The sequence below is a fragment of the Vipera ursinii genome (assembly GCF_947247035.1).
Source record: "Vipera ursinii genome assembly, chromosome: 1".
NCBI lineage: Eukaryota > Metazoa > Chordata > Lepidosauria > Squamata > Viperidae > Vipera > Vipera ursinii.
Window position 1 is genome coordinate 104,286,832 of NC_139512.1, and position 18,498 is coordinate 104,305,329.

Consider the following 18,498-nt stretch of genomic DNA (forward strand, 5'->3'; position numbering starts at 1 on the left):
CTGGGGAGAAGGCTTAAATAGGAAGGGAGAACAGCATGAACGACTGCAATTTTCTCTGCAGCCTGCTCTTCCAGGTCCTCCATAGGTGGGTAAAAATGCCAAATCCAGACTAAATGTCTGACTCTCTGCAAGTTACCATAATCATTTATTAAATATATATGTCACTAACACCCAATGAATACTATCTAAGATTAACAGAACGATGCCTAAAAGGAACCAAATGATCCACACTCCTCACCAGACTAATTATAGACCTATCAAGGGGGCTCTGTTCTGTTGTGTTTCTCAAGGCCTCTTTCAGTTTCAAGAACTTATGCTGTAGATCAGACATGTCAAACACAAGGCCCTGGGGCCAGATCCGGCCCGTGAAGTGGTTTCATGTGGCCCGCGAACCCATCCTGCAAACAGTGAGGGAACGGCCCCCGCTGCCTTGGCCCTGGCCCAGGCCGGCCAGGAGCCAATGTACAATTTTGTGGTGGTCATCTATGCTGAAACGCATTCAGTCTTACCTTCACAAGGCCATCTGGAATCAGCGAGGGAGGAGAGGGCCATGTGCTCGCCAGTTCCAGGTGATGGTACATTTCTTCATTCCTCATGAAGGATGACACTTCCCCAGCTGCGTTTCTTGCCTGCTTTTCTCCCTCATCTCAAATATTTTCCCATCACTCTGTTCTTAGGAAGGAAGGAAGGAAGGAAGGAGAGGGAGGGTCTGAGGGAAGTCCTGCCTTAGTCCTTCCCTGCTGCCCTTTCACCATCCCCTTGCCCCCTCCTCCTGGCCTAACCTGGGTGGTCTCCCATCCTATTGCTAAGGAAGCTTTGGAAACAAAGCCAGGTCTCCTCACATGGAGAGGAAGTGGGCCTCCCTCTTGATGTTGCCCTCATACCCATCATGAGCAACCTGGCTAAGGAGAGCAAGCACAGCAGCTGGGCACCCTCTTGGGGAAGTGGGGGTGGGCTTAGTGCTGCGGGTGCTTGAGGGCTAGGCTGGGCATTTGACCTCCGCATCACCGTCCAGCCTCCCCCCCCCCGCATGGCCTGAGAGGAACAGTGAGGCTCCTCCAGTGGACCATGCCTCGGCACTTGCCCCAGTCCCATCTCCTGCCAGAGACCCTCAGATTTGTCCCACTCCTGCCCAGGCCCCCATAGGCACCATTGACGCGAACAATGTAGAGCTGGCCATGCCCAACCAGTAGGCCACGCCCACCCTGGCCACGCCCACCCGGCCCCTCAAGGGTAACCACAATGCTGATGCGGCCCTCAATGAAATTGAGTTTGACACCCCTGCTGTAGATTTATGCTGTAGTTATGCTGTAGTTTAGCCTCCAACCCTATGACATTCTTCTTAGAAATGAGAGCCATTTTGAATAGACATGCAAAAGATACAATTTGATACTAGATAAACTCTCTGTAAATGTACAAGACAACTTCCATGTCACAGTTTTAGTTTGGGGAAATGAAAAACCTGCTAGCGGCACGAATCTTATCTGATTCAAAGTTTTCACAATCAGATTGGCATCCAATATAGTAGTATCAGCCAAATCTCCATCGTGACATTTAGAAATTTTATAGCCCTTGGATGCAAAGGAAAAAAAAACAAACAAAATCCACAGTTTATGCTGGCTTAATAAATGAATTGAGCTTACCTGGACTTGGTTTCTTACCTAAGCAGAATTTAGGGCCAGGCTGCAAGAAGACATGTGGAAATAAAGCTGAATAGATTCCAAATGTATTGAAAAAATATGAAAAGAAATTGAAGAGGCACACACAATGTAGTCTTTATGTAATTGGCCCTTTATGTAATTCACTGCTATGTGAACGAATCAGTGAACACTCTGCAATGCAGGAGTTACAGCTATCTAAGGAGATTCAGTATCTACCATAGCAGTGTGCAATGGTGCTTGCATTCCCTTTTAATTATTGAGAAGGTGTACATGTTTCTTTCAGGCTGTGCTGGTTCCTTCATTATGACTGTTCCAAGGTCTTTCTTCTTTAACAAAGAATATTTACTGAAATCTTTCCTTATCTATACAGGCTATAGTCAAGCCATTACAGTGAGGTCCGAGTGTGCATATTGGTGTGGATGAAATTTTTATTAAATGAATTTTAACAAGATAAAAATACTAATTTTAGAGAAGAAATAAAGGAAAACAATGAACAGATAAAGAAAAAAGATTAGAAAGAGCTGCCTTCTAACATTAACAATGGTTATAAATGAATTTATATTTTACCCTCTTTTTCTTAAGGTTCCATCATAATTTCCTTCTTTCCATAGTTTATTTTTTCTAATCACAAGTTCATTTTTTTCTTTCTTCCGCAAAAAGTCCATAAGGGGTTTCCAATCACTAATAAATCTGTTTATCGTTCTTTTGCTAATCAAACATGTCAATTTGGCATATCTGTTAATTCTACATCTTTACCAACCATTCCTCCATTACGGATGTTTCATTTTTGTGGATATAATAGCCTTGCAGCAGTTATCATGTACAACTGGGCTTATGTTTTAAAATCCTAAATAGCGTGGGGCCCAAAGGTTGCAAAGGCCCTTCCTTTTTACTCAAGAGTAGTACCAGTCTTGATAATTTTAGTATCATAAAGAGACAGAAGCCATCTCAACTGTAGGCCTCCAGCTATGGAAAAACTCCCCCCCCCCAACACCAGATGCCAGCATAGCAAATTTTATTCATTCAGATCTTAGCCAGGTATTTTAGTCATTTGATTTTTGTACGCTTACTCTGTGGTTTTCCTTTTTTTATTATGGTGGTGTGATTTTCCTGTTTTAATTACTTTATCCTTACCTCATCTGTACAATATGTTGATAACTGAAAGGTTGAGTATTTTAAAGCTGCGATAATAAATAGTAAACAAGCATCAAAAGACAGTCTTCGCTTGAACCTGTAATTGTACAATGTTAAATAAAGAAACAACCTTGCAGGAAGTCCTGTGCTAGTATGTTTTGATTCCCAGGTGTTCACAGCTTCGTCCAAATGATGCTTTAGGTCTAACCTTGGCAGAATGAGGTTGGATTCAATTAAGCTGATGCAATTTTCTTTTTTCTTTTCTTTTCTTTTGTCTTTCTGAGGATGAGCATCTTCTCCTCCTCCAAATGTGGCTGAATTAAAATTCCCCTCATTCTCTTGGGATTCAGTATCATGAGAGCTGCAACATTGCCTAGTTTTGTTGCATTGGGTTCTACTTTGCTACTTATTGTTTTTGGAAGAAGCCTTGAGACAGACAAGCCACACCAACCTCCAAGCAAATCATTAAAAGCCATAATCAAAACAGCTAGATATCCTAGATTAGGTTTGGCTGAGCTACACTGATGCTCAACAATTGACTTTATGGGACTAGAAAAAGATACCATAGTTGAACCAAAGGGCTAAGTGCTGTGCAGGTAAGACGTTGTATCATGAGCAGGTTCTAATTGACTGTAATCCATGGAAAGTCACTGGGTGATTTTGGGCCAATCGTTCTCTTTAGGCCTAACCTATCTCAGTAATGTTATGGGGGGAAAAGTGGAACAGGGAGGGCTATTGTGCACTACTTTAAACTCCTGAAGCAATTTTTTTTTAAAAAAATGAATCACATTGATAAATCTTCCAGTAATTTAATTTAATTTAATTTAATAACATTTATATACCGCCCTCCTCCCTGAGGACTCAGGGCGGTTCACAGGGCAGAATAAAATAGCAAATACAAACATTAAAAAAGATTAAACAATTGCCCTAGTTAACACAATGGAAATACAGTGCTAAAAACCCCAAGAAAAATTAAAAGACCAAAGATAAAACAACCCCAGCAATCCCCATCAGGCTAGGCCAGCTTGTACAAACAGAAATGTCTTAAGATCGCGACGAAAGGAGCGAAGATCGGGCGCCATCCGTAGCTCTACCGGTAGCTGATTCCACAGCTCCGGAGCGCCCACAGAGAAGGATCTCCCCCTGGGGGCCACCAATCGACATTCTCTGATCGGTGGCACCCTGAGGAGGCCCTCTCTGTGGGAACGCACAGGGCGCAGGGAGCTTGATGCCGGCAGCAGATGTTCCCTGAGGTACTCCGGCCCCATGCCATGGAGTGCTTTGAACACCGTTACCAGTACCTTGAATCTCACCCGGAAGACAACTGGCAACCAATGCAGCTCACGGAGCAGAGGTGTAACGTGGGAGTATCGGGAGACTCCCAACACCACTCTCGCGGCTGCATTCTGTACCAGTTGGAGCTTCCGGGTGGTCCTCAAGGGCAGCCCCATGTAGAGAGCGTTGCAGTAGTCCAGACGAGAGGACACGAGCGCATGAGTGACCGTGCATAGATCATCCCGGCTAAGATAGGGCCGCAACTGACGCACCAGGCGAACCTGTGCGAAGGCCCCCCTAGTCACAGCTCCTATATGGTCTTCCAAGGTGAGCCGTGAATCTAGGAGGACCCCCAAGTTGCGAGCCCTATCTACGGGGGGTAATAGTTCACCCCCCATAGCCAGAGGTGGAATGTCCGAATAAACCCGGGATGAAGGTATGCAAAGCCACTCAGTCTTGTCGGGGTTGAGCTGGAGTCTGTTCCTCCCCATCCAGACCCGAACCGCCTCCAGGCAACGGGACATCACGTTGAGGGCATCACTGGGGTGGTTTGGGGTCGAAAAGAAAAGTTGGGTATCATCAGCATACTGATGATACCCAACTCCAAAGCCACGAATGATCTCACCCAGCGGCTTCATGTAGATGTTGAACAGGAGAGGCGAGAGGACCGACCCCTGAGGAACTCCACAAATGAGAGACCTCGCGGTCGACCTCTGCCCCCCTGCCAACACCGACTGCGAACGTCCCAAGAGATAGGAGGAGAACCACTGTAAAACTGTGCCTCCCACTCCCAATCCCCTGAGTACTCTAAACCAGACATGTCAAACACAAGGCCCGGGGGCCAGATCCGGCCCGCGAAGTGGTTTCATGCGGCCCACGAAGCCATCCTCGAAACAGTGAGGGAACGGCTCCCACTGCCTTGGCCCTGGCCCAGAGACCCTCCTTCTGCCAGAGACCCCCAGATCTGCCCCACTCCTGCCCAGGCCCCCATAGGCACCCTTGAGGCGAACGATGTAGAGCTGGCCACGCCCAGGCCATACGCAGTCTAGCCACGCCCACCCAGTAGGCCATACGCAGTCTAGCCATGCCCACCCAGTAGGCCACACCCACCCAGGCCACACCCACCCGGCCCCCTGAGGGCAACCGCAATGCTGATGCGGCCCTCAATCAAATTGAGTTTGACGCCCCTGCTCTAAACAGATTAGCAATTCAGGAAGTAGTAGTGCAGTATTTGACTAAATACTTTAATCTTGAAAGCTAAGCAGGATCAGATTTGTCAAACAATTGGATAGGAGACTGCCAGGGAATATCAAGGCTTATGCTGGATTAGAAGTCAAAAGACTTCCTGGAAGACACAGCAAAGGCAAATGGATCCATAATGTTGGTGCACTCATGCTTTTACCTTTACCTTGAACAGACAGGTAAAATTGACCTGATATTAACCAATCATCTTAACCCCAGATTTCTACTCATTGGAATCAATTGTAATCTGTTAACATTTTAATCAAGGAAATCTCTTCTAATTCATTAAAACATTCTGTGTTTTGGGGCTTTAAAAATAATACTCATGGGAAAGTACTACGTTATCCTTCTTGCCTCCTTCGCCAAGAAGATTCTGACGAAGATATTATTTCTGTGAAATTGTCAAAATGTTAAGCTAGCCAGGCTACGGGGTTGTGGACCAGAGTCTCTTAGGTCTGCAGTTCCAAAACAGAGATGGGAGAGAAAGGCAATTGTGATGGCATGTGGAACTTGTCAAAGCTTCCTCTCAAATGGGCTTTGATCAAGAAAACCTGTCTCCCTTCTTTGAGGGGGAGAGAAAGTCTGGCCTGGAGGCCTTTGGGAAGGTTTTCTTGGACTCTTGTTTAATTGTGCACCCACGTAGTAGTTCATCAGGATTGTTGATGCTAGCCAGACATCCTTCTAGCAGTACTTCAAAAGCTTGAGTGATGCACTGAGGAAATTATACTGCAGAGCAAGATGCTGACTGGGTGTTGCTAATTAGAGATAATTTTAATTCACTGTCTTGTCCAAGTGAATTAGTGCATGACAATGGGAAAGCTTTCACTGCTGTTCCAAATTACTTTTTTTTTAAAAAAGAAAACAATGTGCATCACATAATATTATGCCAATATTGTGGGGGTCTGAGGATGCTTTCATAAGAAGCTAACACCAATAGAATTATGTAGCCTAGTAAAGAGGTTCTTAGATTATGGGAAGACTTTTGAAAGACATTACTCAGTTGCTTCATAGATTAGCACTGGAAGTTATATTTCCCCTCCTTCATTCAAATTCAGATATCCGCTGAAAGGTAAAGGTTGGGGTTTAGGTATTTGGTTCTTTCCAACTGACAATTGACATTGCATCACCACCCTGAGTCCTTAGGGAGAAGGGCGGTATACAAATCAAATAAATAAATAAATATTTGCTCCCGTCTGCTGATTCCTCATAATTCCAGAGGCTGTTATATTAGAAGTGCATATTGTCCTGCTAAAGAAAACTTCCTCTTCTTATTCTTTGGGTGACAAAGTGTTAGTTACTAGAGAACTGTTGCATTTAAGCTGCTTTTGCAAGGAGAACTTGTAAGAAAAAGACCCACCTCTACTCCAGTCTTTTAATCTATCTTGTTTCATCTTATATCTTCATGCTTTTGTCATGTCATGTTTAACCAAGCATTCCTGAACTTTGTGTAGTCCAGATACACTAAAATGCATCCCCTATCATTGTTAGCCTGCATGCATACACACACACACACACACACACACACACATATGCAAAAGCAGAGTCCTATCTAATGAGCGTACAATGGATGTAACAAAGGACATTCTGCAGGGGACCATCCTAGGTTCCATGTTCAATATATTTTTAAGTGACATATGAAGGATTGAAAAGTAAGATTGAATTTGGGGGCATAAACTTGGGACAAACACCTTAATAATTACTGCAGGATAAGAGGACCATACTGTATATCTGTGCAAGTGCAAACAAAAGGGATCTGGGGTGCCTTGATGAATCACAAGTGAACATCAGTAACAATGAGATGCAACTACGAAAAAAAGCAAACTAACTCCTAGACTGCACTAACTGAAATAAGACATCAAGATCAAGAGTGATGGGACAAGAAACAAAGGGTTTAAATTCCAATGAAGTAAAATTCAGTTGGACATCAGGAAAAAAAAGCTTTGCCAACTGTTTTAACAATGGATGAATAAAACATTCAACAATGCTCAACAAGAGAAACCTTAGGAAGTATTGGACTCTCTTTTGCTAGAGATGTTCCAAATAGCTTCTTTTGGGAAAGCCGTCCTAGTGGATTCCTGTGCTAGGCAAGGGATTCAACTATACAGTCTCCCACATCCATTCCAACCTTTGCATTCTAGAATTTTAAGAAACAAGAACACAATCCAAAAACATCTAGTTGGAAATAGGTTCCACTGAAAATAATAGGTCTTAATTTCTATCCAATATACTGTTGTTGTTGTTGTTAGTTGCGAAGTCGTGTCCGACCCATCGTGACCCCATGGACGACGTTTCTCCAGGAACGTACGTGAATCTTAATCTCAAAAATCTTATGCAAGTAGAAAAATGGGTGTTGCTATAAGTAGAATAATTTTCTACACTCCATAAAAGTGGCCAAAAAACCCCAGAGACAAGTATGGGATACTTGAAATTTGTCAGAATTCCTCCCTGCTTCCAAGCTGTAAGTGAACAACATCTTGTCTTCCTACCAGCCCCTTTTTAACATGGGGAAAAATAATGGTTGTGTGGAAAGTCCAGAAGTGGGTTGGGAATGGCTGCACCCAGAGGGTCTATAGATAAAAGGCATCTCAGTCCCTCTGCTATACCTTGAACCCAGGGTGAAATTTTATTTAGCCATTAATGAGCCAAAATTAATTGTTCACAATTACATTATTTTTGTGCTGCTATTTGAAAATAATTTCAGCCAGACATGACAATATTTCTCAGAGGTCAGATGCCTGTAAAATACTGCATTTATCAGACTACTTCAAAGTCAGAATACTCTTGAGCAATACAAAATTTCTTCCCAAGAGACTTGTTTGGGATATGAAGATAAAATGAACATAGTTTACCTGCAATGGACATGTGAACACAAAAAGCAATATTAAAAACATTCATCAAAAATATAAAACACAACTATTACAAATAATTTAAAAGTATTTTTCCCCACCAAATGGTGCAGAATTGCCTATCTTATAAATAGAAAAAAAGGAAATAGCAGTTTGCAAGCTGGATTTCTTGCTTGGTTAACCAGATTTTGGTTTTTTAAAGGGTTCTTTGGTTTACAAGTGCTTTTCGGTGAAAGTTCAACTATTCAGTTCAGCAGTTACATTCAATCTGAAGAAATCTAGCAACTTCCATCATCCTTCTTTGCTTTTCTTCATTAATTTCCTGCATCAGCACAATCAAATCACAATCCAAGTTATTAAATCTTGTTTGTGTTCCATAAATATGCTCTAGAACAGGAGAAAAAGAGAAAATCAATGGAGTAAAAGATAGCAAATATTTCCCAACAAAATAAACGATTTTTCCCCACCAAAATCCAATACATGCATCACACCCTATTGTATTTCCTTAGTTTCCGAACAGGTTGCATATGAGGCTTCCTCCTTAATTTATTTAGGGTTTAAATGAGATGACCTCTTAAAAATAGTATCAGTAAAGCAGCAGTTACTTTTCTGATCAGTTTGCCTCACTTACACAATGAATAAGAGCTATTTTCTCAGCATCATGAAGTGGTGGAAACGTATTTAGGTTTGACTGATGACTTTTACTGATCAAATTTGGCCTGCAACTTAGAGATTCTTGATTGAGAGACTTCCCAATAGCAAAGTACTTTGAGAGTACTTTTTTCCAATATGGAATGTTCCATTTGTGTTGGTACTCAAATTAACCAATGCATAAAAACCAATGCTGGGAATTGAGAGGGAGGGGGTTATGGCCTTAGGATATCTGGAAGGCATCTGACTGGAGAAAGCGCTACTGTACTTGATGAAATTGATGAAACTCTGTGACACACCTGCTGCAAAGCACCTGAATTTCCACAGGCTTCTCAAATGACAGGGCAAGCCACATTCAGAGATACACAAAGGCACAACAAGCTTTCAGCAATAAGGGATCAAAGCATAATAGCCTACAGGGATCTCCAAAAGAACTTTCAACCCCAAGGATGATTGCTAAGACGTGTTTCACAATGTTCCACTAGTCTTTAATAAGCATCTTAGAACTGAATAAATGTATTTTAGAAATAAGTGTTGGGTTCTCTGTGAAACCTTATCACTTTACACATATCCCCTAAGAAGTCTTGCTCAAAGTCTATAGTGTTGCTTAAATGTTAGCAGTTGGAAGATCTTTCTGCCTTTGTGCACCTCCATTTTAATTGAATTATATTTTAATAAAATCAAGAAAAATGCTAAGCCAGAAGTATATACCGTAAGTAGCATTGTTGTTGTTGTTGTTAGCTGCGAAGTCGTGTCCGACCCATCGCGACCCTATGGACAACATTCCTCCAGGCCTTCCTGTCTTCTACCATCTTCTGGAGTCCATTTAAGCTCACACCTACTGCTTCAGTGACTCCATCCAGCCACCTCATTCTCTGTCGTCCCCTTCTTCTATTGCCCTCGATCTTCCCCAGCATTAGGCTCTTCTCCAGTGAGTCCTTCCTTCTCATTAGGTGGCCAAAGTATTTGAGTTTTAGCTTCAGGATCTGGCCTTCTAAAGAGCAGTCAGGATTGATCTCTTCTACGACTGACCGGTTTGATCGTCTTGCAGTCCAAGGGACTCGCAGGAGTCTTCTCCAGCACCATAGTTCAAAGGCCTCAATTCTTTGGCGCTCAGCCTTTCTTATGGTCCAACTTTCACTGCCATACATTGCAACTGGGAAGACCATAGCCTTGACTATACGTACTTTTGTTGACAGGGTGATGTCTCTGCTTTTTAGTGTGCTGTCTAGATTTGCCATGGCTTTCCTCCCCAGGAGCAAGCGTCTTTTAATTTCTTGGCTACAGTCCCCATCTGCAGTGATCTTGGAGCCCAGGAAAATAAAATCTGTCACTACCTCCATTTCTTCCCCATCTATTTGCCAAGAATTGAGAGGGCCAGATGCCATGATCTTGGTTTTCTTAATGTTAAGTTTCAACCCAAGTTTTGCACTCTCCTTCTTCACCCGCAACAAGAGGCTCTTTAGTTCTTCTTCACTTTCTGCCATTAGAGTGGTATCATCTGCGTATCTTAGGTTGTTGATATTTCTTCCGGCAATCTTAATTCCAACTTTTGATTCATCTAGCCCTGCCTTTCTCATGATGTGCTCTGCATATAAGTTAAATAGGCAGGGCGACAGTATACAGCCTTGCCGGACTCCTTTCCCAATTTTGAACCAATCAGTGGTTCCGTGTCCAGTTCTCACTGTTGCTTCTTGACCCGCATATAGGTTTCTCAAGAGACAAATAAGATGGTCTGGTACTCCCATCTCTTTAAGAACTTGCCACAGTTTGTTATGATCCACACAATCAAAGGCTTTAGCATAGTCAATGAAGCAGAAGTAGATGTTTTTCTGGAACTCCCTAGCTTTCTCCATGATCCAGCGTATGTTGGCAATTTGATCTCTAGTTCCTCTGCCTCTTCGAAATCCTGCCTGTACTTCTGGTAGTTCTCGATCCACATACTGCTGAAGTCTAGCTTGTAGGATTTTAAGCATGACTTTACTAGCATGAGAAATGAGTGCAATGGTGCGATAGTTTGAACATTCTTTGGCACTGCCTTTCTTTGGAATTGGAATGTAAACTGATCTTTTCCAATCCTGTGGCCACTGTTGAGTTTTCCAAATTTGCTGGCAAATTGAGTGTAGCACTTTTACTGCACTGTCTTTTAAGATTTTGAATAGCTCAGCTGGAATACTGTCACCTCCACTAGCTTTGTTGTTGCTCAGCTTTTCTAAGGCCCACTTCACCTCACATTCTAGGATGTCTGGCTCGAGGTCAGTGACCACCTCATTGTGATTATCTGGGACATTAAGCTCATTCTTGTATAGTTCTTCTGTGTAATTTTGCCACCTCTTCTTAATCTCTTCTGCCTCTGTTAGGTCCCTAGTAGCATTAATGGGTTTTTTTTAAAAAAAAATTACCCTGCATCCCCTATTACAAGAACAATGACACCAGCTCATTCTTCCTTAGTGGTTACAGTTACAATTACTGATACAGTTTGTATCAATGAATCCCCCACTGGCATGATGGATTGGTTATGAGGTCGATCTGTTGTTGATTTAAGGGTGGTATATCTGCTGCCTTTCTGGCTACTTCTATAGATCACTGGCCTCTAGCAAAGTTGCTAATTGCAACATTGGTGACTTCATCCTGCAGTTCCATATGCATTCCTAGAACTAGATGCTGGATGTGTTGCCCATTGCTCTAGTAATACTCTAAGAGACAGAAAGAGAACGCATTTCTTGAAGAAGTCAGAAGTAGTTCAATGGCTGCTTGTAGTCCATTTCCATCCTGCTTCCCTTGTCTTAGCAAAGCATTTCCTCTCCAGGTGACCTTTAAATTTGTTAAACCTAAGGCTGTGCACCCATTACAACTGCTTAAAGCAGCATCTCTTCCTGCAAACATGCAGCCTTGGTAGGAATAGTGCAAATCTGGGGAAAGATATATTTGGTTTAGAAAGTTGCTAATATCAAAGCAGCATCATTTTATTTTGTCTTCAGATCTGAAGCAATGCAGAGCCCTCACTATGATGACTGGGAATTTTAAACACAGTAATCTTGAAAAAAATGGAAGTGCATGTATACAACACTATATTTGCAAATTTCCATGTTTGTCGGAACACGGCTTGCATATGGTAAAAATGCTACTTTCAAAAGGGAAAAAGACAGAAGTGATTACAATAGTGGGCTACAAGGCTGCCCTGCAGGATCATTTTTTAAAAACAGCAGGAAGAAGGTTAAGAGTAATTCTTCCCATGAAAAAAACATGTGATTCTGCAGCTTGGATCCTCTATGTTAAACTAAGTTTGCCCATCAAACTAAACCAGGGTTTACAAATGTCAATGGAGAAGTAAAATCAAATATATTAAATCAATCTGAAATCCTCTCTCCCTGCCCTCCAATAATTTGCTTTTTAAATGGATTTATCATCTTACGTTTGCAGAAAAGACAAAAAAAATTTCTTAGTTTCCTCTTTGAAGGATAGCAGTCTAAAATTCAGAGTCATCTCGCTCACAGATAAATCATTGTGTATCTGTTTGAGGTGTGAACCAGACCAGCTTCTCTAAAAACAGGCGCTGTGATTTGTTAACCATGGTTTACTTAGCACGTTGTACTATACTCTGTACAGAGAATAGCCCAATTCATTCATTAGCAAACACACTAGGCTTGCAGCCCACTTGGATATCAATGTCCATGCCGTCTAGGCAAGAAGCCAGCTACGAGAAACCCCTTTTTGCAAAGACGCCTTTCAGCTACGTTCCTTCTCTGCCCTCTTAAGGAACCGGAACACTCAACTCAAAGAAAAGCCGACGGCTGGCAAGAGAATAAAGGAGCGGCGGGAGAGGTGTGTGTGTGTGTGTGTGTGTGCCTAATTGAAGAGGAAACGTAATTGAAGAGGAATCAATCATCACGCCGCCAACCTCTCGAATCTTTTCCGGACGCTCGTCCGCAGCCCTTTGGGAAGCATCTACGTCCTCTCACCTCGGCTAGGCTGGCCCGCGGGACCGGCCGGGCGCGGGGCTCAGGGCGCCCGAGCCAAGCGCCGGTCGCGACTGCCCGCCGCCGCCTGCTCGACGGCCTCCTGCCGGCTCTTGAAGTCCTGGATGGCGCGCTTGTTCTGGAAGTCGATCAGCGCCATGGTGATGGAGGCGTTCCAGCAGCTCTCGCCCGGGCACCGAAAGTCGATCTCCTTGCGGTCCGTGGTGACGATGGTGAAGTAGACGTACTTGCCGGTGCGCTCCACGCAGTCCACCTTCTGGATGGAGCCGAAGCGCAGCTCCTTGGCGCGGGCCTTGCCGCTGCTACCGCCGCCGCCCTCGGGCGAGAAGAGGCTCAGGCTCTCCTTGCTCAGCACCACCTGCTTCTTCTTCCACAGCTGGAAGAGGCTGTCGCTGCGCTTCTCCAGCTCGCCCTCGCGGATCACCTCCGACGCCGGCCCGCCCGACGGCCCTTTCATTCTGCCCGCGCCCGCCGCCCGCTCCCGGCCCGCTCTCGCTGCTCCTGCCGCCGCCGCCGCCGCCGCGCAACGCGAGAACGACGCCGGCTCGGCCGCTCGGTTGTGTCGGGTGCCGGTGCTGCGCGTCTTGCTGAGTGCGCGAAGAGCTCCGTTTATGGTCTCGGTCGGCGGCTCCACCTTGTCTTCGGCCTCTCCGCCCACGCGGTCGCCCGATTCCCTGGTGCCAGACGGGGCTCCTCCCTCCCTTCTCCGACCGCGTTCTTTAACCCGCGCTACGGATGGCGCCCCCTTGGGGAGATTTGGTCAGGCGAGGCGGCGGGTTAAAAAAAAAATGAAATGAAAGGCACCGCGAGATTTGCGGTGATCGGCGCCTAAAAGGAGGGACGGAAATTTGACGGAAAGATTTTTTTTTAAAATTCCATTTATATCCCGCCCTTCTCCGAAGACTCAGGGCGGCTTACAAGCTTAGCAGTAGCAGTAAGCTTTCATTCTATGTATATGCCTGCTTATTAGGGCTTTCACACACACCCCAAGCGGCATTATTACAAAGTCAGCTTAATTGCCCCCAACAATCTGGGTCCTCATTTTACCTACCTGGGAAGGATGGAAGGCTGAGTCAACCTTGAGCCTGGTGGGATGCGAACCTGCACTAATTGCAGGCAGCTGGTGTTACTTAAGGAGGCATTAGCCCACTGCTCCACCAAGGCTCTATTGACCGAAAGTGAATTTCCGATTTTGTCCTCAAGAGTACTACAACTGCCCTACTGCCTGGCAACCAAATACACGAGCTACATTTACTCAAGAGTCTTACTTTCGAGGCGAAGTGAATCAAGTTACTTTTGTAGGTGCTGAAGTTATTATGGAGGCGCATTCATGCGTGCAATAAACTGCCAGTGCAATAACCAAAGGTTCGGAGTTCAGAATGCAAGATGGAAAGAGCTTTATCTTGTTATTTTTATTAATGAAGTATATACAAAGTATACAAAGAAGCAACATTAAAGTCACACTACAACAAAAAGTTCAGAGAAGAGCAACTAAGATGATCAAAGGCCTGGAGACTAAAACATACAAAGAACAGCTGCAGGACTTGGGTTTGGCTAGTCTAAAGAAAAGAAGAAACAGGGGAGACATGACATTCCAGTATTTGAGGGGCTGCCACAAAGAAGAGGGGGTCACATTATTCATCAAAGCACCACAGGGCAGGACAGGAAATAGTGGTTGGAAACTGATCAAAGAGAGAAGCAACCTGGAATTAAGGAGAAACTTCCTAACAGTGAGGACAATTAACCAGTGGAACAGCTTGTCTTCAGAAATCATGGGCACTCCATCGCTGGAAATTTTCAAGAAACTGGACAGTCACTTGTCTGAGATGGTATAGGTTCTCCTGCTTGAGGGGGGGGCTGGACTAGAAGACCTCCAAGGTCCCTTCCAGCTTCTATTCTATTCTATTCTATTCTATTCTATTCTATTCTATTCTATTCTATTCTATTCTATTCTATTCTATTCTATTCTATTCCAATTAACTATGGTCCAGGCTGCCAGAAGAGAAAGAACCAGAACTTTGTATCTCCCTCGAAACCCAAAGTGGTAAAAGGAAGTAAAGAAGAAGAGGTGTAACAAACACATAATAGATTAGTGATTGAGATGCAGGAAAGAAAGTGGATTGTAATGGGATACCCAGCCCCTGATTTATGCATAGTTCTTGGTTGATACAGAGTGAACTTAGCTGGTCTTGGAGATCTGAGCACAGTGAACCTTGTGGGACAGGACTTGATCTGCAAAAGCCTGAGATACATCAATTACTTGCTTTTACACAAGGGTGCAAACAATTCCTTCTAATTTCACCATAATCCAGAGGTCCAACTCACTCCCCGCAAGAAAGGTCATTAGTTAGGTAAAATGGGCATTATTGCCCATGTCTGGAAGCATACATTGTCCATTCACAAAAATGTTAACATATGTTTAGGCATATAAGCATAAATACCAAAAGAGACGTGGTGGCTCAGTGGGTTAGGATGCTGAGCTTGTCGATCAGAAGGTCGGCAGTTTGGCGGGTCGAATCCCGTGTGCCGCGTAGCAGAGTGAGCTCCTGTTACTCGTCCCAGCTTCTGCCAACCTAGCAGTTCGAAAGCATGTAAAAATGCAAGTAGAAAAATAGGGACCACTACGGTGGGAAGGTAACAGCGTTCCGTGCGCCTTTGGCGTCTAGTCATGCCGGCCACATGACCATGGAGACGTCCTTGGACAAGCGCTGGCTCTTTGGCTTTGAAATGGAGATGAGCACCGGCCCCTAGAGTAGGAAACGACTAGCACGCATGTGCGGGGGAACCTCTACCTTTACCTTTTTATAAATACAAATGTTATATTTATTTGAAAACCCCAGTACTTGGAATTCCATTAGTTGCAGACAATGATAAGAAACAAAATAAGCAATAATATCAGATTACAAAATAATGACAAAATAGCAGAAGTTTGTCAACTGCTAGAAACAGATGAAACAAGCATTAAGACAGAAACCACACAGGAAAAATGAATTCACTAGGTGATATAAGTTTAATAAAAGTATATATAAGTTTATATATAATAAAGTATATAAGTTTAATAAAATAAAATAAATAAATAAATATAATTTCCAGGGGGATAGCTTAGCTGCTGCATTGGTCACAAATGCTAGATATACTTGAGAGTTAGCAAATATTTCCATTCCATTTGAATCCTATATGAAAATGAACATCCTCCATGTCACTCACATGAGACTATCGCTTTTGAATCCTCTGTGAATATAATTCATTTCAGTTTTTAAAATAGTTTCTCAGATTAATGAATGGCTGTTCCAAGAGACTAAGCATCTGGAGGGCAGCAAATCAGGAATTGTATTTTGAGGGGCCCTTGATCCCAACAGAGCTATAATATACAAAAATTAAATTCCATGTCCCTCCGTGTCTTTTAATGAAGTATTTCCATCTGGTTTATTGCAGTCATTGCCCATGTTGTCTGTAGATGATGGGACCCATGTCAATGTTCCTGGGATAGAAGCCATTTCTTTAGGAAACTTGAAGTGCCTATAATTTGTTGCTTGGTAATGTTAACCAAATCACGCCTCCTTTTTTTCCTCTGAGGATACTTTGGGCCAATTCTTTTGTGAGAGATGATATCACCCTCCAAATGCAAATTTGAATTCGCCCAAAGCATGATCTAGAATGTTACTTTGATGAAATACAAATGTGAGAAATATTAGGTAAAATGTAAACTGGTGCTTCCTACTTGGGCTGAGTCACAATGGCGGTGTTCACATAATATGCTAAGCATTGCTTAGAAGGCAAAAGACTCTATTCAGACAGACGTTTCTTTGGCAGGCTTAGTGAAGCGGTTTGTCCTTGCCACCGTGTGGGATGTTTTTCCAACTTTCCAGTCTAGCCAGTAATCCTGGAATTCCCAGCTGATCTGACTTTCTTTCCAAAGACTGATCTAATTTCATTTTGCTTAGCTTCTGAAACCAGCCAAAGTTGACCACTTATCGATTCTGGTGCTACTAACCCATGCTTTACTGGGAAAAAAATATATACTATTGACTTGATTCATATTATATACTAAATTATAAATTATAATTACAGAGGCTGAATGTGATGGGTGAAACCAGCTAGTGTGGTTTGTGGAATTGGTGTTTGTACATTATATGAATGTATCCATGGTGGTTTGTGAATTGTGGTTTATGACTTTGGACAATATCCGCATGCCATTCATTTTTAAAATATTTCAACTATGTCTTGAATTGGGCCCGGTGCCTTTTTATACAAGGGTGATTCGGTATCTGGGAGTGTCTGTCATTGATAACCAAACAGAGGTTTATTTCCTAATTGCCCTTGTGTTTGGACTGTATTTATCTAGAGGCAGGGCCCCAAACTATTGGTGACTTGAAGAGCGACAAAGGTTATTAATGATTACTTTTTTTAAAAAAAGTAAATGTTTGGCAACCTTCAGTAACTCGGGCTACCAGAGAACACACATACCAGAAGCTCTTGAGACAATCACTTTAGTTACTTTAGTTCTGTCCTAGGAGGCTGGGAATTGGATGAATGACTATGGGAAAGCAGCAAAAGGAAAGAGTTTTGTTTCCTGTTTGGCAAATCCAAAAGCTCCAGTCAAAGGAAAGAAACAAGAAGTTGCATGAGCAATGCCTAAAGTGAGAGTAAGTAAATATATTTGCAAGAACATTTGTTTGCCCATACTATGCCTTACATGTGTAAGCAGTTCAAAAGCACATAAAAATGCAAGTAGAAAAATAGGGACCACTACGGTGGGAAGGTAACAGCGTTCCGTGCGCCTTTGGCGTCTAGTCATGCCGGCCACATGACCACGGAGACGTCCTCGGACAAGCGCTGGCTCTTCGGCTTTGAAACGGAGATGAGCACTGGCCCCTAGAGTTGGAAACGACTAGCACACATGTGCAGGGGAACCTTTACCTTTACCTTTATCGACTAAACATAGCCATTTCCTGAATACAGTATATGCAGGCCTACAGGAATGGCCTTTCCCAAAAGTTTCCTCTAATAACTCCTGTTATTTTTTTTGTTGTTGACATTTTCTGAATAAGCAATTCTAAAAACCAAAAAAAAAATGCACCTAATTAATCAGCAATGCAAATATTTATAAACTTTTTTTAAAAAAATCTAAGGCTTCTGCGCCAGCTGCAGTTGAAAGCATCACCTTTTTGCAAGACTAGGAATAGCAGTACATTCCCTGAATTCCCTATTTGTACAGCTTGATCTAGTTTCGTGAGATAAAAAAAAACTAATGCAAAAGCTCAAGATGGAAGTGGAAATGACTTTGTTTAAAACGGTATGTCACATCAACGATGAGAAAATCAGCAAAGCATAACAAGTCACTACAGAACCAAACTAAAAATGTTAATTATTGATGTATTCCAAAGACCACAGAATAAAATCTGTCTGGGATTAGAAGGTCTTTACTTCTTATTAAAAGACAGGTAAAGAGGAAGGCCAGTGAACTTCTAATATGGCCAATGACTATTTAATTGTTACTCATAAAAAAATTCAAAAACTAGCTACATACCAAAGGTGCTTTTTCAAAAGGCAGCTGGACTTTGTTTTTCCTTGAGGATGTTTCACTTCTCATCCAAGAAGCTTCTTCAGTTCTGACTCAGAACTGAAGAGGTTTCTTGGATGAGAAGTGAAACATCTTCCAGGAAAAACAGTTGCCTTTTGAAAAAGCACCTTTGGGACAACCATGAT

The 18,498-nt window shown here is 43.0% G+C and overlaps 1 protein-coding gene across 2 annotated transcripts; it reads right to left on the reverse strand.

The window, feature by feature from the left end:
- Window positions 1-7,927: 7,927 nt before the first annotated feature.
- Window positions 7,928-13,429, reverse strand: LOC310631789 (pleckstrin homology-like domain family A member 2). 2 transcript variants are annotated; one of them, XR_014490696.1, is made up of 2 exons: window positions 12,711-13,420; window positions 7,928-8,545 (listed from the first exon to the last, which is right to left on the reverse strand). XR_014490696.1 is itself a non-coding variant. In XM_083348498.1 (2 exons), the coding sequence occupies exon 1, from the start codon at window positions 13,244-13,246 to the stop codon at window positions 12,812-12,814; it is 435 nt and encodes a 144-aa protein (XP_083204624.1). In that variant the 5' UTR covers window positions 13,247-13,429; the 3' UTR covers window positions 7,928-8,545; window positions 12,772-12,811. The 2 variants fall into 2 exon arrangements, 1 of the variants encoding a protein (XP_083204624.1); XM_083348498.1 differs by having other exon boundaries at window positions 12,772-13,429.
- Window positions 13,430-18,498: the final 5,069 nt, after the last annotated feature.

Coding starts and splice junctions, on each gene's coding strand:
- LOC310631789 (XM_083348498.1), bottom strand. CDS start 13,246: ATGAAAGGGCCGTCGGGCGGGCCGGCGTCGGAGGTGATCCGCGAGGGC.